The 23,394-nt window shown below is 37.0% G+C and overlaps 1 protein-coding gene across 2 annotated transcripts in view; it reads right to left on the bottom strand.

Moving 5' to 3' along the window:
- Nucleotides 1–3,330: 3,330 nt before the first annotated feature.
- The window catches only part of SLC27A6 (solute carrier family 27 member 6), a 40,588-nt gene continuing 20,524 nt past the window's right edge, over nucleotides 3,331–23,394 (bottom strand). Inside the window, exons 5-10 of one of the 2 annotated variants that reach the window (XM_058044408.1) lie at nucleotides 21,438–21,632; nucleotides 14,707–14,797; nucleotides 12,705–12,903; nucleotides 12,030–12,127; nucleotides 9,844–9,974; nucleotides 3,331–4,323 (exon numbers count right to left, since the gene is read on the bottom strand). In XM_058044408.1, the coding sequence (XP_057900391.1) occupies nucleotides 4,147–4,323; nucleotides 9,844–9,974; nucleotides 12,030–12,127; nucleotides 12,705–12,903; nucleotides 14,707–14,797; nucleotides 21,438–21,632 (891 nt within the window). In that variant the 3' untranslated portion in view covers nucleotides 3,331–4,146. Of the gene's footprint in view, nucleotides 4,324–9,843; nucleotides 9,975–12,029; nucleotides 12,128–12,704; nucleotides 12,904–14,706; nucleotides 14,798–21,437; nucleotides 21,633–23,394 lie in introns of those variants that run through there. The other variant, XM_058044409.1, reaches the window with a different exon arrangement.

Genomic DNA, 23,394 nt, shown 5'->3' with positions numbered 1-23,394 from the left:
ATAACTATATACTGAAATAAGTTGCGTGGATTTGGATCAAATCCACAAGTTTACAAAGTATTTTAAAACCAAATATATGCCCCGCCCCTTCCATAGCATAATCACCATAAGAGACTGACATTTCTGTTTATCTGCACTTAGCAGTTTCCACTGAATGAGCATATTAGAATTCCCATCAAGGCATTCACTCCCTTCTTGCAAGATATATTTCAAATAATTAAATACTCTTTACTCTGTTTGCTATAATATGGATTTGGGGGCTTGGGGTTTTATTTGGTTGGTTGGTTGATTTGTTGGTTTTTAAATGAATGGAGATACTTAGTTCTCAGCGCAGAACCACCACAAAAAGAATCTTACCAGACTTGGACTGTCCTATACTTGTAAGAAACATTATTTTTGTCAGCATAGCAGTATCAGTTACTTGAATAAAAGGAGACACAATAACAAGGGGGTTTCTGCCAGTCTAAGTCCCCTTTTTATTTAAAAATATATGTGTGTGGTCCAGGTGACATAACAAAAATCTCCCAGTCGTCATGCAAGACTATGGAATAGCAGGAAGTATGGAAACCTCATGATGCCAGAATGGCTCCAAATGGGAATAGGTCAGTGTACCTCCTACTGCAAGGCAGCAACAAGGACTGTTTTGTTGTACTGCAAAATGATTTCCTCACCATTTGATTTGATCTGTGCTTATTGCAGTCTTTGGAGAAACTCATTGAAGTCTACTTTGGTAAACGATTCTCAGACTTGTGGACTTTTTCACTCTGCTAATGACCCAGTTTATTTAAAATTAGCACAGCAGCAATCATATAATATCTTTGTCAGAGGGTATAATGTGTAAGGTATTAATTCCTGAGTATCAGGACACAATCAGATAATCTTCTGATGTAACCTTTATGGCCACGTGATGTGTGGCAGTTCGTGTTTATTTGCAATTATTTGCAATTAATTGCCAAATTATGTGTGGCAGTTTGTGTTTATTTCATTAACTTATTGTTAATGGTTCATTCTGTTATCCCCCCCACATTTTCCCCCAAGTGGTCAGTGAAAAGCTAACTCCCTCAAAACTGTCCTTCAGGCTAATCCCCTCCCTTTGTTCTAGTCCTTTCCTTGCCTATCAAGGCAACCCTGCCTCTCCTTCCCTGTCTCTCAAGGCAGCCCTGCCCCTTTTTCTTGGATGTTCCCTGCCACTCACCACCTGGGCCAGTCCTTGATTGGAAATCCCCTAATCTATTTTTAATATATGAGGTTAGTAGTGCAACTCCCCATCTATACCCCAGCCACCCCTCATCTGCTCCTACTACATGAAATTAATTTTCCCAGACAAATACTGAGACATCATTTTGCAGCAACACTCATACCTCAGCCAGTCCAAATGTTGATTTGTGTAAAGGTAGGAAATTAACAGGTTAGTCACTATATTTTCTCATTCTGAAAGGAAGACCCTTTGTGGTGTCTGACATGAGCATCATCATTATTCAGCCTAACTGCATGCTGGTTCAAGAACTTAGGTATTCATGAGGAATGTGACATTTTGCTGAAACATGCTTCAGTGCATCTGCTGGCACCCAACTTACTGGCTAAAAGAAGGAAAACTACTGGACTGAGAGTAATAGACTGCTTTCCCCTTAGGAAATACAGGGCCTATGTATTATTTTCTTGATGTCATGGACATCCTATTTCTTGGGGTAGTGCATGGGACAGTACTATTTTACTCACCTTTGAAAACAGGCAGATTGCCCAAGGCTATCTTAGTTACACTATGGAAAATACAGAAATCTGTATTTCACTAGTGCTCACAGCTGGGAAACAAACACTTTATGCTCCCAAGGCAGCTGTCTTAGAAGAGTCCCACTGCTGCTGAAAATGTACCCAAGAGTCTGGAAACACCAGTTGGCTGATCCTGTAGTGGATGGAGCATGGAAGTTGCACACAGACACTGTTCTTCCTCTGATGTTTTCTCTGACCCAACCGCTGTTCACAGAAACAATGTGCTTCATCTTAGATACACTACAAAAGAAGCAACCAAGTGCTGACACTCATGAACAAACCTTTGGGTTTTGTTTCTCCTTTTATATTTTTAATGGAAAATTGTTTTCTTCTTTTTTAATTTCTTTTTTCCCCTCTCATTTCTTGCATTTGTTGCATTTAAGTGGTTGAACCTTTTCATTAGTCATATATAGGATCATATATTATAACGCTAAATAAATTTTAGAAATGCTAAATATGTTACCAAAGCTAAGCAATTGATCTTACTAAATTCTTTAGTATTCTACAAGATTAAGCATGATACTTGGATGTCAGGGTGCCATATTAAAAAAAAAAAAAAAAACCAGAAAATAATTATTTTTCATAGAAAGGAGAAATTGCTGTAATAAAAGGGGTCCTGAAGTATATTCAGGAGTAATTCAGTGTAAGAGTTAAAGTAGTTTTGATTGCAGCAACCACTTCTTTGCTCAAAATTTCAGCCTAACATGCAAAGTTGAGTTTAACTTTACAATAAAATACCTCATTCTTAAATTTCCAGTTCTTGACTAGGTAAAGGCACTTCCATCTGTGTCAGTAAGTGTCAAACATCCCCTGCCCCAGCTTTCAGCTACAGACAGCAATTTGGGCACTCCTTAAAGAAACAGAAAAAATGGGAGTGCTCCAGAAATGCTAGATCACAGTGACCCCCTTCCATCTTTAGGGAAGTGCTCTTCATTCCCCAGTGTGTACTTTACATTAACATCTACCATCAGGCATGATGTTGGTGTATGTATTTGTTAGCTCTCACTGGTTTGTAAATCCAAAATTGTAACCTTCCTTATTTATACAGGGAGTCCCATAAGGAATATTGTGTTCAAAAAGTTATGATCCTTATATATTTTTCACTGCATCCTTGGTTTGGGTTTTAAAGAAAATCAATTAAAGTAATAATCAAAGTTCAAAAATTGACACCAGTTCTAATGCCTTGTTAGGTGGAAAAGGTAGAAAGACACAAGAAGATTATTTTTAAAGTGTGTTACATCCTACTCTTTCATGAGAACCTAGGTTCATACCACTGTTATGATGGAAGAGAGACTTATGATGGCCAGTGTTGGAGAGAGTCACCCTTGCAGTATTCTCTGATACTGCTTCTGGCTGAACAAAGTGGGCATCACGCTGCGTTAGAAGAAGGCATTGTGCAAACAAAGTATCAAAAGAAGCTGGAAAACAGACTTTGTGCAATCAGACTTAAATCAAACTGAGACAGAATGGTATTTGGTTTAAATTATCTTATACTTTATTTTAAAACTTATAAAAACCAATTATTAGAACATAAAATCTAGTGTTTTAAAAATTCAGCTATATTCTATATTCATAAAATAATGATCTCTAGCAGTCATTACTAAGAGTATGGAAGCTATTAGGTACTCAATATAATGACATAAAGTGCTGCAATAATTCTTTTTATGCTATATAAATGATTTTCCCCATTAAGCATGCAGATTTTCTCTGCTTATTGTTGATCTGCTGCTACACATTTCACGACAGTTTGCTCTGTCTTCAGAATTTGAATCTCCAAACAGGCAGTTTAACAAATGAAAGAGCACAGATCATGACAGAAAAAAAAATTCAACAGTGATGTTAGTATTTGGGTTTGTTTGGAGGACTTTCTTCTGCTTTAGCTTTATCAGAAAAGTCCTCTGCAGAAAATATTTTTTCCTCCAACCAGTGTCAAGCTTTTACTTCTTACAATACATATTCAGAAGTATGTAAACTACAGGAAAAAAAAAATGTTAGTGGCATATATTTTCCCTTTAGACACAACATGTGACACAATATATGTTGATTCTTTTTCTACCATGTGTCATACCATGTATCGTTTATGTTCATTTAGTACTAAGAAAATGTATCAGATTCAGCATTATATTCCAAAGCAATATAAAATAGATTTCAATTAGGTTTTACAGGTTATTTGCTTAGCAATTTGTCTCAAGAGATAAAAAGTGATTAGTAAAAAATAATAATCAAGTAAGTAAAGACATATCTGAATGTAAATATCAAATATAAAAAACATTATTCTGAATAACTATGTAAAAGTACTGGTAATTAATTACATTGTTTTCTCATACAATAGCTTGTACAGACTGTCCCTTAATAGCCCATTAAATGGTCAATTAATTAAAGCTTCATTTTCCCAGATAAGATCATCTCATGTAATTCTTTGGTTAACAAGACATATGCTTTCTTAGAATTGTCTAAAAAATAAAGGGGATCAGTAATTGTAGATGGATTAAAACCTTCATCCACAAGTTGAAATTTTTGTTGTTTGAATGTTCCTGTCATTTCCATTTTTTCCTGCAGTAGAGAGAAAGATACATTATTCAAAACAAGCCACTTTTCTTTTTCTCACATTCACATTTGTTTTTCAAAGTCTTACTTGATGTAAGTCCATTTATTCTCATTGTGCTGAAAAACTGTGTGCTGCTGCAGACCCACACCAGACACCCAGCTGACAAAAGCTAGAGCCCTTTTCTTTGTGCATCCCTGTGCATGTCTCTTTAGTGTCACATGTGGTGTCTGCCCAAGACAATCGATCTTCTTTACTGGGCACATCATAAAAGGAAACTACACACCATGAAACTTCTGAGAGTAAAACTTGTTATTACCAAGAACTCCTTTATGATAAAACTCAGGAAATTTGCTGTACCTATGACTATTGTCACCTCACAAAAGGGCTTGAAAGAATCATGTACTAATTCAGCCATATTCATATTCAGGTCCAAAGGAAGATGGATCTTGACCATGCATTTTGTTTTCAGACAACTCCAGTGCTTTGGTATCCCTTGGAAAAGTGGTGTGAGGCATCTGTAATGTCTATTCTAACTACCTCTACTCAGCCCAACTTTATGATCTCTCTCCATCATCTTCTCTTCTGTCTTTATATTTTTTTAATGTATGCAAACAATCTCTGAAGAAAAAAAATTAAGTATTAAAAAAAAAAAACTCAAAGAGCCCTTTTATCTACTCCAGGCATACCTACAGATTTTATCTACCTGCTCTGGTTGGTCTAGGACATGTTCTGACATCTTCTAAAGTATGATTATATGTCAGATCGAGCTTCACAGAAACACAGAAAGTTGGAAGAGACCTTCAAGATCGTTGAGTCCAAGCCGTTCTCTGACACTTCAACAAAACCACGGCACTGAGTGCCACATCCAATCTTTTTTTAAACACATCCAGGGATGATGACTCCACCACCTCCCTGGGCAAACCATTCCAGTAATTCATCACTCCTTCCATGAAAAACTTCTTCCTAATAGCCAACCTATATTTCCCTTGATGTAGCTTGAGACTGTCCTCTTGTTCTGTCAGTTGCTGTCTGGAGAAAGAGACCGACCCCCACCTGACCACAGCCATCTTTCAGGGAGTTGTAGAGAGTGGTGAGGTCACCCCTGAGTCTCCTTTTCTCCAGGCTGAACAGCCCCAGCCCCCTCAGCCATTCCTCCTAGGCCTTGTGTTCCCAGCCCCACACCAGCCTTGTTGCCTCCTCTGGACACGCTCAAGTGTCTCAAGGTCCTTCCCAAACTGAGGGCGCAGAGCTGGACACAGCACTCCAGGTGTGGCCCCACCAGCGCCAGTACAGGGGCAGAATGACCTCCCTGCTCCTGCTGGCCACACTATTCCTGACACAGGCCAGGAGCCATTGGCCTTCTTGGCCCCCAGGGCACACTGCTGGCTCATGTCCTGCTGGCTGTGGACCAGCACCCCCAGGTCCCTTTCTGCCTGGGCCCTGTCCAGCCACACCATCCCCAGCCTATAATGCTGCAGGGGGTTATTGTGGCCAAAGTGCAGGACTTGGCACTTGGCCTTATTAAACTTCATGTTATTGGACTCTGCCCATCCATCCAACTGTTCCAGGTCTGTCTGCAGAGCCCTCCGTCCCTCTAACAGATCAACAGACGCTCCCAGCTTAGTGTCATCTGCAGATTTGCTAATGAAAGACTCAACACCCTCACGCATGTAAGTCTGTAAAAATGAACAGGACTGGCCCCAGCACAGACCCCTGAGGGACACCCCTGGTGACTGGCCCCAGCTGGATGCAGCACCACTCCCCAGAACTCTCTGGGCCCAGCCATGCAGCCAGTTCCTAACCCAGCAAGGAGTGCTCCTGTCCAAGCCCTGGGCTGCCAGCTTTCCCAGGAATGTGCTGTGGGACACAGTGTCAAAAGCCTTGCTGAAGTTCAAACAGACAACATCCACAGCCTTTCCTGCATCCACCAGGCAGGTCACCTGGTCATAAAAGGAGACCAGGCTGGTCAAACATGACCCCTCCATGTGGCTGGGTCTGATATCCTGGCCATCCTGTAGATGCTGCATGATGACACTCAGTATGAACTGTTCCATTACCTTGCCAGGTACTGAGGTCAGGCTAACTGGCCTATAATTACCAGGATCCTCCTTCCCACCCTTTTTGTGATTGGGCGTCACACTGGCCAGCTTCCAGCCATCTGGAACCTCCCCAGTGAGCCAGGACTGATGGTAAATGATGGAGAGGCTTTGCAAACTCATCTGCCAGCTCCCTCCTCACCCTGGGATGGCCCATCTGGGCCCATAGATTTATGAACATCCAAGCATCTCAGAAGTTCTCTGACTGCCTCCTCCTGGATAATGGGGGGACCATTCTGCTCCCTGACACCATCTGCCAACCCAGGAGGACAGTTGTCCTGAGGACAAGCCATCTCCCCACTAAAGATTGAGGCAAAGAGAGTGTTAAGGACTTCTACCTTCTCCTCGTCTGCAGTTACTAAGTTCCCTCCCTCATCCAGTAAAGAACAAAGGTTGCTCTTACCCTTCCTTTTACCATTAATATGTTTGTAAAAACACTTTTTATTATCCATTACAGAAGTCGCCATTTTAAGTTCAAACTGAGCTTTGGCCTCCCTAATTTTTTTCCTACATGCTCTAGCAACCCCCTAAAATACTTCCTGAGACACCTGACCTTCCTTCCAAAGATGATACATCCTCCTTTTATTCCTAAATTCCTTCCAAATCTCCTTGCTCATCTAAGCTGGATGTTTACCTTGTCAGCTTACCTTTCAGCACACAGGGACAGTCTGCTCCTGTGCCCTCAGGATCTCTGAAGCACACCCACCTTTCCTGAACTCCTTTGTTTTTAAGAGCTGCTTCCCAAGGAATTCTCTGAATAAGTCTCCTAAGTAGGCCAAAGTCTGCCTTCTGGAAGTCCAATGTAAGAGTCTTATTGGTGTTCCTCCTCATTTCACCAAATATTGAGAACTCTATTATTTCGTGATCACTCTGCCCCAAACGACCTCCAACCACCACATCTCCCACCAGCCCATCTCTATTTGCAAACAGCAGGTCTAACATAGTCCCTCCCCTGGTGGGCCCACCCACCGGCTGTGACAAAAAGTTGTCCTCCATACACTCCAAAAATTTCCTGGACTGCCTCTTTTCTGCTGTATGAAGTTTCCAGCAGATGTCTGGTAGGTTGAAGTCACCCACAAGAACAAGGGCTGGTGATCCTGAAACAGTATCTAGCTGCTAATACAAGAAGTTCTCCACCTCTTCTTCCTGGTTGGGTGGACAATAACAGACTCCCATTATGGTGTCAGCCTTGTTGGCCTTCCCCTTAATTCTTACCCATAGGCATTCAACTCCATAAGTTTCAATACCTATAGTGTCAAAAGCCTCCCTAATATAAAGGGTCACCCTTCCACCTCTTCTCTCTTTCTTGTCCCTCCTGAAGAACTTGTAGCCATCTAGTGCAGTGCTCCAGCTGTGTGAGTATCCCACCACATTTCTGTGATGGCAACTACATCACAGCTCTGCTGTTGCACCATGGCCTCCAGCTGTTTGTTGCCCATGCTGCATGCACTGGTATGCACGCACCTCAGCTGGGCTGCTGACTTCTCTCCTAACACAGTCTTACCACCCTAGGACCTGCTTCCAGACAGCCCAGATGCATCCCCTTCCCCTTTCAGACCTAGTTTAAAGCCCTCTCACCAAGGTCTGCCAGTTTACAAGCAAAAAACCCTCTGCCCTTAACAGAGAGATTATTTCCATCTGGTTCCAGTAAAACAGGGGCTGTAAAAATTGCCCCAAGATCAAAGAATCCTAAATTTTGCCAATGACACCAACCCTTGAGCCACTTGTTAATGATGTGAGTTCTCCTATTTCTTTCATACCTGTGCCCCTGTCCTATTGACCACTTGACCCAGCGCCCTAAAGTCCCTTCTAATCACCTTGACACCCCTCTTTTCAATCTCATCACTGCCAGACTGAGTATCAGCAGTGGGTAACAATCAGGGGGCTCAATCAGCCCAGGAATATCATCTCAGTGATATTTTGTACCCGGGCCCCAGGGAGGCAGCAGACCTCCTTGTGGGATGGGTCCAATCAACAAATGGGGCCCTCAGTTCCCTTCAGACGGGAATCACCTATTACGATTACCCTTCTTTTCTTCTTGATGTTAGAGGTAGTGATCCATCTTACAAAAGAGTCATAGTTGGGAGGCTCACTGGGCAGACAATTTTCTTCTAAATCATCTGGCCGGCTCTCTAGATGAAGGGCCTCATACCTATTCTATAGCTTAATACATTTTTATTTTTTTCCCTGTACCTTCTTTCTTTCTTGGTTAATGACAGCTGTACCAACAGCAATGCATCTGTAAAGGATGCATTTAAATCTTAATTTAAATTCAAATTCCAGATACTTGATATCAATGCAATACCCAAGATTCAGATTCCTTCCATCCAGTGTGAAGGTTTTTCTGTACAACTATACAGGAGTGAATCTAGACTAGGTTCTCATAATTCATAAACTCACTACTGCAACATTCTCAAGTCTAATCTTGCTTTCTCACATCAGAAAGCTGCTGCAAGATATCTTCCTGGACTTATGAGATAGATAGATACATACACACATATTTCACTTCCAAGGTCTTTCACAGGTTTTTTGTTTCTTCTCTTTTTTCTGAACCAATATTCAATCTCTGGGTAATCTAAGAAACCAACTTCCATAACTTTTCTCTTTAAACAATGATGATTTTTTTCATCTGCTCCTCGAATGTAGGGGACTCCCCCATAAACACCTTCAGAAACATTTTTCTGTTTGTCTTTATCAGGAAGTTTGCAAAACACTTAAGAGAAATGAAAGTGCTCATCAGAATTCATGTACCATGATTATCAATATTGTGTGCTTTTGATACTCTCATATTTTTTCCTAGCTCTATGTAGCCCACTCTATGATATTTACATTTTTACACTCTGTGGGAGGAACTCTTTTACCCCAAACTGGACAGTTATTAGAACAAAGTAGTGCACAAATAAGGATGATTCTGATGATTACTGTGGTGGCAACAATAACATACTTTTTTATTCACCTTTTCAATTTACCTAGTATCTTTCCAAATGCTTTAATATTTGTCATTGTTACACAGAAAATAACATTCATTTTATTGTGTACAGCCCACTGTCTTCTGTTTTAGCTCCATTTCTATCTCATTTTCACTGAATAAAATGGATTTTAGATTCTTTTCTCCAGATGCAATTGTTCATGTTTTTAAATCGGAACCTTTTTCTTTTACCATGATTATGCTTCTAATCTCCCCAAATCCTTTTGTATGATCTCTGTCCTTGCTCATTTGTACAGTTTCTCTCATTTAAACATAATCTGCAAATTCATTGACTTTTTGTGTAACCCCTTTCCAGGATCCCATTAATGAAGACAGCAAATAGGACCCAGTCTAAAACTAATCTAGTGATACATGAACAAGCACTTTTTGTTATTCACTTAGCTATCTCTGTGTTTAAATTATGTAGATGTCTGTATACACAGTGCAATAATGTACCTTACCTGGACTCTTAAGAAGAGCGGACAAGCATAACTTGGTAGATAGGTCACTACTTGCTTATACATTTGCTCCAAGTCTAATGATGCATTGTGCTTTAAAATAAGAGAAGCCATTCCTGCTTTTCCTTCATGATCTGCACAAAAGGAAGTTAGATGACAATTTTGTTACATGAATAAAGTTGACATTGTAATGATAAACCACACAAAAAAACCCATAGTGCATTAACAAACCAACAGTCATATATCATATTCTGAGTTTCAGTAAAGATGCAAGATCTCATTCATATTTTATCTGGTATTACATGTACATGGAGATCACTCAAGTGTTCAATTAAGCAACAATGCTGTAAATTAGTGTGGCGGGTAAGACTAAATGGAGTCCTGTGCTTGATATAATCGATAAATGTGGATGAACATCAACAAATTCCTCTCTCAAAAACAAGAGTGAAGAGTGTCTTTCCTGGAGTAGCCAATTATATCTTCATTTCTGTTTTAGTCTCTTTCTCTTGCCAGTATGTTTTCTCAAAACTGTGGATCTGAATTAACAGAGAGAGCACTTAAAATTCTTACTCTTTAGTCTGGAAAATGAGAACACTGTGAGTGTTTGGTAAAGAACAAAATGGGTAAAAGGTAAAAGCAATGAACTTCAGCTATCAAAATTAACTAAACACTTTAACCTAGTAAGTAACTTAACACTTTAGGCTAGTAGTAATAGCAGAGATGTTCTGCCAACCTTATCGTTGTTTTGGTTTGTTTTAATTTTTTGCTATGCTATAAAATCTGTAAGGAATTTGATTTTTTTTAACCTTAAGTGCAATTATCAAGACAGTCAGATAAACTGGGTAGGTAAACAGGTAAGTATTGTACAGGAAATTAGCATCTCTCATACTTTTTGAATCTGATTTTTAGACAGTCTTCTATGATGTTTCATGTTCTATGGCTTTAAAATACTGTTCAAGTGAGTGTTCATGCTTCACATGAGAGAAAGTGACACTTTCTCTCATTTTAAACTCCTTTATCATTTTGTGGTGGGTTTATCCTTGCCAGCAACCAAACATCCAGCCAGCTTTGTGCTCAATCCCTTCTGCCATGGGACGGGAAGTAAAGGAAAGCAAGGCTCAATAGTTAAGGTAATTGCAGTTTCATAGGAAAACAAAAAGATACATGTACAAACAAAGTACAACCAGGACATCACTCAATATCCCCCATCATCAGAGATGTCCAGCTACTTCCTGCAGAGCAGGGCCTGACTTGGAGCATGCAGCGCTTTTTCAGGGAGACAAGCACCACACCCACAAACCTCTCATCCACTTCTTTTCCTCCAGCTTTAATAACTAAGCATGGCAAAGTTATTCTGTATCACACGATGCAGAATATTGCTTTGGCAGTTTTGGGCCACTGTACCATCTCCATCTGCTCCCAAGCTCTTGCTGTCCCCAGCATTCTCATACACAGAGAAAGCATTGTACTGTGCAAGCTCTGGCCAGTGGTAGCCAAGCACTTTTAAGTTATCAACACTGTTTTAGCCATTGTTTTAGTCTGGTGCAAAGCAGAGCACCAAAGAGTCTCCTATATAGAAACTTATTTTTATCCCAGTAAGCACAAATATGTATTTTAAAAAAAGATTTAGCATGAATGACAATAAAGTCCATCTGATCTCCTGAAAAATAACAAAAAACTCTATTAAAAGAAATTAGAATATTTTCTTCCTTACAAATTTATTTTTCTCTTCATATTCTTTTTCATTTTCTTCTTGGTTTTATAACTTAACTGTTTACAGTTACTTCATGAGGCAAAGTAAAATAAGACAGCAAAATGTCTCCATATATTTTCCTTTAGACTTACTTTAGAATTACCTAGTTTACTTTTTATTTTGGCACATATGTCTGGATTTTCCACAGATGTGAATTTACTGAATCTTTATATTCTAATTTAGGTTATGTAGCTATCACAAATGTATGCATGGTCGATTTTCAAAAAAACTCCTCACTGCATATAGATAAATAATGCATAATTCACTGGCTCATTCATAATCGGGTGGTATTTTCATTACTTGCATCTGCATTTTAGCTGGATATTACAGATGACTCAATCAAATATGATTCATAAGTTTAAAACACAAAATAGAAAGAGTTACGAGGGTTAACAATGAACCTGGGAGAAGCATAATGTATAACTCAGACTTTTACCTGGCACAGACACACCATACACATTTGCTTCTTGTATGAAGTCCAACATTGCAATGACATCAGATACTTCTGTAGTGGCAACATTTTCCCCTTTCCATCTAAAATGTGTGAAAAAATAATTTCATCCTATGACAATTGTCCTTTTAAAAACCTTTAGCAGAAGCTCCATTCATTTCAGACTGACACTACCTCACATTTTTTCACACTTGTGACATTAGAATTTAATCACCAGAAGACAATGTTGCAACTCATTGCCCTTACTGGGCATCAAAACAGTGTAAGGGCCACTGAATAGAATTGTTTCCAAGTTTTTTACAGGTATATAAATGTATCAGAAGTGGCCAATCTCTGCTATTTGATACATTTTTGTCCACATCAGTATCCGACTTCCTTGCTCATAGCAAATCCATCACTAATTATATGCTTTTTGAAAAGCATGATCAAAGAGCTGGAATTCCTACTAACTGTTCTGAAAATTAATCATTCAATTCCACAGGAATATTACTCACAGAACACCTGTGATAAAATTAAGCCTTTATCATCCACTTCAGAGTCATTATAAACTACATCACAATAGCAATAAATTGAACAGTTCCAGTTGAAAACAAATCCAACCCCATTATTGCATTCTATGTATCTTTAATTAAGAAATTTGAAAAGAAACAGTAACTGTACCTGAAGGTATCTCCAATCCTGTCCCAAAAATACAGAAAATTGTCATGGTCTTGAACCATTAGATCTCCAGTATTAAAATAAAGATCTCCCTTCTTAAATACCTCACAGAGTAATTTCTTTTCTGTGTGTCTTTTATTGCCAGCATAACCAAAGAAGGGGTTCTTCGCATTGACTCTGGAGATCAGAAGACCAGCCTCACCTATACAGAGAAGTTGAAAGAATATAAACCCAAAATATCATTGGACATTTCTGTACCTGACATTAATATCACTTACAGTATTGTCCACGCAAATTCACAGTCACTTGTATTTCTTCCTCGTGGCTCACCAGTTTTCTCCCACAAGGGTCATCTATCTATTGTAACTCCCTAGTAGTTTATAATCCTCTGAAAGTGCACCATTCAAGTTCATATTGAATTGACTCCCCACAGGTTACTGAATTGTCATGATGAGTGTCAGCTTTATCAGCTTCCTAATCAAAAACTAGTGTTAATCAGAAGTAGGTGCTCAGCCCAGGCACTGTGTTCCTATTTAATCTCTTTTCAGAAGTTCTGAGAACACTGAAATTACCTCACTTAGTTGGAGCCTGGTGTTAATAACCCCAAGCTTGTGGGTTTAAACCATGTGGGACCATTCACTTAAAGAGTTTGATTTGATCCTTGTGCGTCCCTTCCAACTCAGAATATTCTGTGATTCTGAGACTTCTTAAGAATATTTATTAAAGTGATACAGCATCATCAGTTTACTTTTTGGTGTAAAATTCAAAAGTTTAACACAATTTTTTTCCTCAAAAAGTCGGGAGAGTAGGGGCAAGGACTATCCTCTTATGCTTGTAGAGTTCCAGGGTGTTAGTTTGCAGACTATGGAATAATTGTATGAAATAACCTTTTTGGGAGCAGGTTCTGAAAAATATAGCTTAAGAGTTCCATTACTTTGTAACAGAGACAAGAATTATAAATATAAAAATATATCAAAATGCTTCCAAAAGTAGGCACTATTTTGAATTTAAGACTGCCTCCTTAAAAAAAGCTGTGCCTTTTTTCCCCATAAACTGGTAGTGTTTAAAGTAGAAGTATTTAGTTCACTGGTAGTATCATTGCAGCCATAATGCTCTGAAGAAATAAGACATGGGTAAGACAAAGATTATAGACAGAGATAATACTTTTCATTAGACTGGGTGGTGTAGCTGGAAAAAAATTAGACCACATGTCTAATTAAAGCATGTGTTCCCTTCACAGGTCAGTCTGACATCCATAGAGATAAATTCCTATAAAATTTCAGCTTTTGGTGACATATCATCTCAAAGTGCCCATGTTTTATCACCAACTGTTAGAGAATCTCATATCTCCTTTGAAAAATCTGTTTCAGCTCCCCATTAAAGCTGTCTGCCTGACCTTTAATATGAGTTTTTCTTCCTCCAGTTTCAGCTGTTACTTTCCTACAATTCAATGCATGTTCCAGTATGTAGATAATGCTTTGAAACGATTTTTGGTAAATAGTTTTAGGACAGCTATAATCAAGCAGTTTTGGGGTTTATTTCCTTTTTTTGGGTTGTTTTTTTTTTTTTTTTTTTTTTTTTTAATTATTAAGCTAAATCACATCACCTAGTCAGAAACACTTAATCTCTCATCAAAAAGCATTTGCTCTAATCCACCAGTCCTTCCTGTAGATCTCTTAGGCAACCATTTCCTTATGTTAACCTCCTTTAAAAAACACAGATGTCACTATGTATAAATTCAAAGATAATGCCATAGCATCACTTTTGACCACTACTCTTCTGTGAATACATCCAAGGATCTCCTGAGTGCTTCTGATATCAGTACTGGTGTGTTTAATGCTGTTTTATCTGAGATCAAAAATCATACTGCTTTTTTTCAGAGCAAAGAGTAACAGTTAATTTGGTAAACTGCAGTAACACAATAGCAAGGCTTCTTAAAACAACTCTTTTAAGTATTTGTATTAAAATCAATAGGCTGTAATATCCTATTAAAATATATACTTACCTTTCTTAACTTTTTCACACCAACCATGCTTATTTCTAATTGGTTCATCTTTTTGGAAATCATACTTGATTAAATCAAATGGGAAAAAAAGCTAAAAAAGGGAAGAAGTCATCAGTTACTCATCTACACAGTGACATCTGGTGGCAGCAAATACACATAAGGAAACCTGTACTCCAGTCTTGCTCATCAAAAAGGAGAATGCACTTTCATTTAAAACTGAAAATACTCTGTATGTAAATTTATGCCACTTCCTGAAGCTAAGCAGCATCAAAACAGTTTTGTAAATGAAGACACAGAACTGTCCATATGTTAAATTTTCCTACAAGTAAGTTATGAGATCTACATCATCAGTGAAAGAACAATGTGAGTCAGCATAATAGAAACATTATCTCTAGTATTTAAGGGACATTTAATGGTGGTGGCTGCTTTGATGTGTTCTTGGGGTCTTCTGGCACTGAAAACAGGTGGCGAGGGAAAGGCCTCACAAAGGAAGATCTGCTTCCTCTTGGGTTTTACTGTTGCTTAGCTAACCTCAGCTCTTCCCTCTTGCCTTCTCAGGCTGCTGTATGGTGATGGGAACTGAGCACCAGCAGACGGGTACCTCCTGCCATGGCTCCAAGCAAACTGAAGGACAAGATACTCCTATCAAAACTAGCAACTGCAACACTTTCCCCCCCCCTTCTTCTTCTTTCTTTTTTTTTTTTTTTCTTGAATATACAGCATGTGACTATTATTTTGCTTTATTTTTCTCCTGTGATATGAATACAAATTGGACCTTTAAGAGACACTTCCTGATACTATTCCCTGATACTGTGTTTGCAGTGATCCAAATTGTCTCTTTATTATTCTAAAGAGACAATTTGCCCTACTTGGGATTCCATGTTGCCTTCCCAAAAGGAAATGTATCAGCAATCTTTAACAACTGGTCATACCAAGGTAATGATCTTCTCCTGAGAATTCTTGGCAATCAGGAAACAATTTTATAAAATGTTAATATAAACCTGCACTCTTCACAATAAAGAAATGCAATATAACTTAAGGAGGGTTATATGGAAATGACTGAAGTAAAGGGTAGGATGTTAAAACATAAACCTCTTTCCTTTTCTGCCACTAACTCAGACAAAGAGTTGCACCTTTATCCTAATTTGAAATGTTATTGTAAATAAATATTTTTTCTCAAAGAAATCTTAATAAAGAGCAACATGAATCCCACAATTTCAGCCTCATATGGACAAAACAGGTTCATTGAGTCCTTTCAATGTTCAGCACTGTGTTTTTCTTCTACCCTAAGTCTGAAACAAAAAGATATTTTTAACAGTTGATCAAAGGAAAAAAGTCATAGCCTGCAAAATAAAATAATGATTCAAGAATGGAACACTATTTTAATTAAGTGAAGGGTAATTATTTTTATTAACCTCAGATTAAATAATTTAAAAAAGTCAAGAATCTGAGGGCCAGAAAGTTTACCTCAATTAGAAAATAACTGATTATTCTTGAGGAACAGAGTGGAAGAGGGCCTCTTCTTTTTTTTTTTGTCTGCCTTAAATGCTACTCACTCTTTCTTTCTTTCTTTCTTTCTTTCTTTCTTTCTTTCTTTCTTTCTTTCTTTCTTTCTTTCTTTCTTTCTTTCTTTCTTTCTTTCTTTCTTTCTTTCTTTCTTTCTTTCTTTCTTTTTACATTGATATTTATTACTTCAATAGGTTTAATATGACCAAATGCAATGAGTAATATAAATAATAAGAATGAAATGGTATAAAATTAATTGTTACTGGTTTTGTGTCTGATTAGAACAGCTTAAAATAATGCATCATACACAGTAGTATTTTGACACTATACAGTTTTTGAGCTCTGAAAGAATAAAGAAGTATTTCAAATTGTTAAAAACACTCAGAAACTGTAATTCAGTATCTGAGAGACTATTATTATACATAATTATACTATGTTGTATACAACTTCTTTTGCCTACAACTTCAGAATATTAACAAGGTGTATTCCAATTAGGTTTCTGAAAGAAAGAACCACATCTTGTATTAAATATGCATAATGAAACTATGCATAGTCTGTGCAAACAGCTGTGCCTGCACAAAAGTCTTTTCCAAGCCAAATCATTCTGTGATTCTAAGCAGCTTGCTTTTCATATTAAATACTAGAAAATGAAAGCCCCACAGCAAAGTATTTAGTCTGGGCACAGACTAACTTTTGGTTCGCCTCATTATTTAAATTCTAATGGGACAAGGACCTGAGCTGTTGAAGCATTACCATATTATTTTCTCAGAGTACTGCATGCAACATTCATCATTTTAATCTACATCTTACTCTCTGAAGCACAAGATAATGTAGCAAACAAAAAGCATCATTTAGCAAGCTGAAAATGAAAGTGCATTAATGTGCAACATTGTCTACTACTATGCTGCCCAGATGTTATCTAATACCAGCTTCCCTCACCTGCTTTATTTTTTAATTGATTGGAAATATGTGAATTTAAATATTGTTTTGAAAGTAGTTTTGACATTCCTAGCATTTCAACTTGCAGAGAATGCCCAGAGAACCTTTACCAGAAAATAGATATCACAAGCTTTTTATTACTGGTTTTAAAGATGAAGTATTTTTGAATTATTTTGGACAATATCAGCTTCGAAAACAAAGCATTACATGTACTAGATTTAGTTTCAAGCATCTTTAAAAACTGAAATGTAAGGAAAAAAAGTTAGAACATAGTGTCATCACACCTTAGAGACAGTTTTGAAAGTATACTTGAAATGCCTTATTCACGCTGTAAAGAGCAGAGACATAGGTACTCCACACAACTTTGTGAGCCAAAGTAAACAAAACCAAGAAACAAATATTTTAAGCTATGTTTGATATTAACTGAATCCTAACATGTAAGAATATACTACTTTAGAAAACACTTCTAGTACTTTAGATTATTTTTGCTCAAAATTAGTAAAAGGAGAAGAAACAGCATTAATTTTCATTGGCCAATGAACTTAGGTGCATCCATTTCTCGGATTTACACATCAGTATTCTTCCTTTGAACTGTTTTCCAGGATTATAAAATTTGCTTAAAACTAACTTTGTTTATTTTTAAAAAAAATAATTTGTCTTCTGCCACAAGTTCTGTGACTGCATGAAGAAGTGCATAATACTAATTCTGAATGGCTGTGTGAAAGCCATTTTATATGTTGAAATTATTTAAGATTTGTTTTAAGATCGAAATGTTCCTCAGCTCAAAGATGATTTTTATCTATACAATTTTGTGTAAGAGATTTGGATTCGTGTGATATTTTGAGTATCTTTACTTAAAATAATGAGAAATTATTTTTACAAATAAATTTTGGGTGGGGTTTTTTTGGTTTGGGGTTTTGTTTGTTTGTTTGTTTTGTTTCTTTTTGTTGTTTGTTTACATAATGCTTTTCAGGTGAGCGTGGCCTGGGTTATTTTCAGCCCTTCTTACAAGCTTCCTTGAATCTCATTAATCCCAAGCTCCCTTGTTGTCTGTCATCACTCAGAATTTATTTCAGTATAAGAAAGAGATTTATATATTGATAGACACAATTGAGGTTCTTCAAGATTTTTCCCATATCACATCTATATACATACAGACATAATGTATTTCATATATAAAATAATTTATTATTAACATTACCTAGACACGGATGTATGTCAGATGAAAAGATTCAACAGTAATTTATTATATTACTGTGTTAATAAAGACATTGTATTTTTGGTAAAACATTTTAAGTTTCACCAGCTGAAAAGCTATTCAGAGGCTTCTACTTTTCTGTTCATTGACTCTATGTAAACATCTTTATTGAAAGATTTATTCATATTCTACAGGGAGGCTTTCAAGCACATGAACCAATCCCTCTTATATAAAGAACACAGAGTGAAAAGAAAGAAATGCAAACAAGAGCACTTCTTTTAGTTAACATCTTAAATACAGTGACTTCTGCCAACTGCTGGAACAGTCATCTGTTTCTTTCTATTACCTTATGTCTTCCAACATTTTTATAAAAATAAATGTGTTCTGTAGAACCTTAATATTTATCACAAGCATCTATCCCCAGTCCTTAGCAGTTACTGGTAGAAAAGTTACTTTGCTCACTCAGAACTCAGGTTGCCAGTCAAAGCTGTAATTTTTGTATTGCACCTTTACAAACTGTGTCATTGTCACTACAACAGAATGCGCTCCTATTTTTTTTCCTTTCCCCCCACCCTCCCCCCCCTAAAACTGTTATACTTCGAAACTTTCTGCTATTATTCCCTCTATACTCCCAACACCTGTATCCATAGGGCTTTGTACTGCATTTACTTTGTTGCAAGCTCTGCAATTATGCTGTAGGAAGAGAGTAAGTTTCATCCTTCTCTTTCAGTATACCAAAAATATGAACACACAAACCTATTTTTCCCACTTTCTCAGTTATGTTTCTTTCTATTCTAGAAATAGGTGTTTAGGAAATCCCTAGAAAGCATGTTAAAGATTATCTCATGTTGTCCTGTGTGTCAGGAGAATGTTCCAAAAGATGTTGTAGCATTTATTTGAAGAAACAACGAATTTTAGTGATTGGGTAGCTGGGCCTTCTCTGTGCCATTGTCTGCTTTACAGCAGGAGACAGATTTTCTTTCCAACCTCAGCAAAGGTTTTTCACAAGTCAACAAATCAGAAATTATGCTGCTCTCCTTTACATATCACTAGTTGTCTAGTGGATGTCACATAGACTGAAGTAAAACAAACAACAGCTACACTTCAGAAGGCATTGTTTAGTAACCTGCAAGCTGCAAAATGTATTAAAAAACCACCCAGAACAAATGCCTGAAATAAGCAAAAATGAACTTATGTATGGCATTAAAATATGCATTTAGTGTCACTTGCAAAATCACCACACTATTTAATTAAAAATACAGATGATTAAATAAATATGCAGGTAGTTTCAATTTTAACCTTTATCTGCTGTAGACTTCACAAAGTATTTCCAAAAGGTTAAGACTTATGACAAAAATCTGACCAAAGTTCTGTAATACTGAAAACAAATTTACTCAAGTTTGGAACACATGCAAAATCTTGTAATATTATAATGCATCAGGCTTAGAAAAGTCCGAAGCAAAAATTAACATCAGCTATAAGGCTCCTGGTTCACTTACTACTCTCTAAATTCCAGATCTCTGATTTCTGGCAGCAGTTCTGGACCTTTCTGGAAATAGCCAACAGCATTGGATGGTCACTGAATGGAGCATCAGACATGTAGGACAGAGAATCAGTGGAATCAGCTGCTAAAATTCCTGAGGTCTCTGTGGTTTCTGAGCAACACACTAGCTCTTGTGGTGTTTTCTGAGTGGTTCCAGAATCCTCACTGTAGTCTGAGTTTCTGTACAAGAAATGAAGAATTCCTCTGGCCCCAGTGTGTAAAGCAGTCTGTGGAGTGACTGTACTGTGGTGATGGAGATTGAAGCTGAGGACCCTGGAACATATGCTGCCTAGAAACCTATTTACATGGCATCAGAAGATACCTCTGCTGTATAAAACAATGGTTTTACATTATTCCTTTAAAAAGTTTTGTCGGGACATTTTGTTATCAGTTCTCCTAAGGAGCACAAATGTCATTTAAGTCAACAAGACTTGTATATAGACTTGTATATAGATAGGTATCACTCAATTTAAAATTCCAGGCAATGCATGAGGTACTATTTATTTCAAGAAGAGTAAAAACTGGCATAAATAGCAACATAATGATAAGTATGCAATCTTCTTTCAAAAAGACTAGACATCTTTCATATTATTAGCTAAAGGTTGGGACACATGTTACTTTGTTTGGGACTTTCAAATTGCTTTTAAAAGACTGTCCTTACAGGATCAAAAAGAAAAAGTCCCCTTGTGAATTTCACGCATAAATAAATTCTTAATTTACTCAGAAGGATGGAGGAAAGTCATAATGTGTGATAAAAATAACATGTAATCTTCCTCCCAAAAATATATGACTGCCATTTTCAAAGCTGATGAAATACAGAATGGGGTTTTTTTCTAGTTTCAGTAGCCTAGAACATAGCAAACACCTACTGTAGATAACTGGGTATAGCATTTTAAAATTAATCATCTTGCCTAGTATTCTCTGTCACAATACCTCAACAATGATTATATATGTATTGGGTTATCTTTAACAATTCTAAATGCTAATACTGGCTAGATGAGGTTGCCTCCAGGTATAAAATATCTATTAAATTTGTATATGTCTATATGCTACTGTATGTAATTATTGCAATATATTAATTATTATTAATTGCCATGTATGCCAAATATTTACATAGCAGAATATAAATATAAATATAAACATACTATATAAACACATCTCTAACTATAATTTGTAGAACATTAAATCAGAATAGGAAATTTGTAGTCTTATTTCAGCAGTGAGGAGTTCTTATATATTAAAATAAATCGAACTTTTTTCTTTTGTCCTCTAATGTTGTAGAGACCTGAAACTATACTTGGCAGCTGTCAGATTACTCAAAACTTTCAGAAGAGAGCCAAGGCCTTTTTGACTCCTGTGAACTCCATAAAAAATCTCAGTGTTTCTGCTGAGTGTACAGCTGTGTTGGGTGCCAAGATTTTACAGAGGATCAACTAACTTGCAAAAACCAAGCTAGAAAATTTGTCTTGGACTTAGGACTGCACTACAACTAAGAAACACAAATTTTCAGCACTCCTACTAAACAGAATGTAAAAAAATAGTCACCTTATAGAGGAAATTGGTGCGCCCAACAGATCCAATTTTTCCTGTGTGGTTCATGAAACAAATGTTTCCTTCAGTAGCACCATAGAACTCACAGATCTTAATAGCACCAAATCTGTCCAAAAATTCCCTCCATACATCATTTCTTACGCCATTTCCAACAGCTAGTCGGACTTTGTGATTTTTTTCTCCTTCCTTCTGTTAAAAAAAGGGAAGAAAATTAAACTATAGTATACTGATAACTGCATTTGATTGGTGCATACATGGCAGGAAAAACGTACCTTCTTCAGAATACATCCAGTAAAAAAAAGAGGAGAAAACATAACACTCAAGAAGTTAAAGAAAGCTGGCATAGCTGGTGGACAGCTGCAAAGCAGTAAGCTGCAATCTAAAACCTATTAGCATGTTGAACAAACAAATTATTTCCTGAAAAAATTACTACAATGATTTATATAAACACGTCCGTATTTTAAAAGTTGTATTGTCTCACTCTATTACTCCCCAGAGGAATTAAAAAATTGGGAAGAACAGAGAAAGATGGGAATTATTTCTGTCATGGGAATAAAGTCAGAAGAGATGAATAGTTACTTTCTTCTGTCTTCAGACTGATTATGAGGAAACAATCAGATTTCACACACTTGTAAAATATTTTTCTTCCCACATATTGCATATGAGTCATGTTCCATACTTTTTTCAAAATTAAGACTCTCAAGGTTTTGTTCAATGTTACTGGAATACATTATTTCTTAGTAATCTTGAGTCTTTACTGTTGTCAAGTCCCATGTTTACCATAACAAACCCCATAGTATGTATCAAATTCAGTAAGATGTTCTAATTTTATTTATACATTCCCAAACATTGAGATTGCATGGACCACCTTTAGAACACAATCGTATTTAAGCTGAAGTACCAGAAGGCAAAGTATCTACACTGTTTGGATTTGTTTGGCTTTATTTTCTTTTAATTTCACCTAGTTTAAACTACAACTCCATTTTCAATCATTTCAAGTTGCAATACAGAATGCTCTAGAAGTGAGAAAGCTCAAAATATACATAGGTACAGTTTGTTACCACATACTTTCAGAAATGCATGGCACTCTGCCACTGCAACTGTGTCTATACACCTCTATCTGCCTACACTCCTATATACATACATATGCAAACACCTCTCCATAAACAAATGCACACGTCTGCACATGTTCACATTCTTTTCAAACATTCATATATGTATACATTTGCATACATGTACTGTAGAAAACAGAGAGTTTCTATTTTCTACTTTTATATTATGCCCCTCTCCACGCCCCACCAAACCAGTATTAATTAGTTATGGCTTTACAGTAAAAATCCATCTGAACACCTTTAGTCTCACATAAAATCATACCAAATTATTTTTGTGAAGAGATTTGGTCAGCTGAGTGAAACAGGAATCTTTTGAACAATTTGGATATCAAAACCAGTAAAACATCAACTGAGTGCATAGACAGCAGTGCTTCTCCAAGGCTTATGTCTTGGACAAATTAGATTTTTCAAGGATGTGAATTCTTCCTACTGTAACAAAAAATTGCAAACACAATGGAATTTTAAGCTCCTCTAAATCACAAAGACCGCTATGTTTTCTTCCTTCTTCAAAACCAGTAGCTCACAGAAAGATAAAAATGTATTCATTCATCTTTCGAGTCTTCCTTCTGCAAAGTAGGTTCTCTTGCTGAAATGATTCAGCAAGCAAAGTACCGATTTCACTAGATGCAGGTAGATGTTGGCAGATTACAATCTGAGGCATAATCCTGCAATTTTACCTCAAAACTACATCACTCACTAGCCTCCCCTGGTCTCTAACAACTCTGTTTCTACAAGAACCCAATTCCTGCTTTTTCCCTTCTATCTTTAGATGTGAAAGTAATTTCTAAACACATAAGGACATACTTCACTGACTTAATGCCAAATCATTATTAACATGC

Source organism: Melospiza georgiana, chromosome Z (assembly GCF_028018845.1).
Source record: "Melospiza georgiana isolate bMelGeo1 chromosome Z, bMelGeo1.pri, whole genome shotgun sequence".
In the NCBI taxonomy this organism is placed as follows: domain Eukaryota; kingdom Metazoa; phylum Chordata; class Aves; order Passeriformes; family Passerellidae; genus Melospiza; species Melospiza georgiana.
The sequence above is the reverse complement of the archived record's forward strand: the minus strand, read 5'-3'. Positions and strand labels throughout refer to the sequence as shown.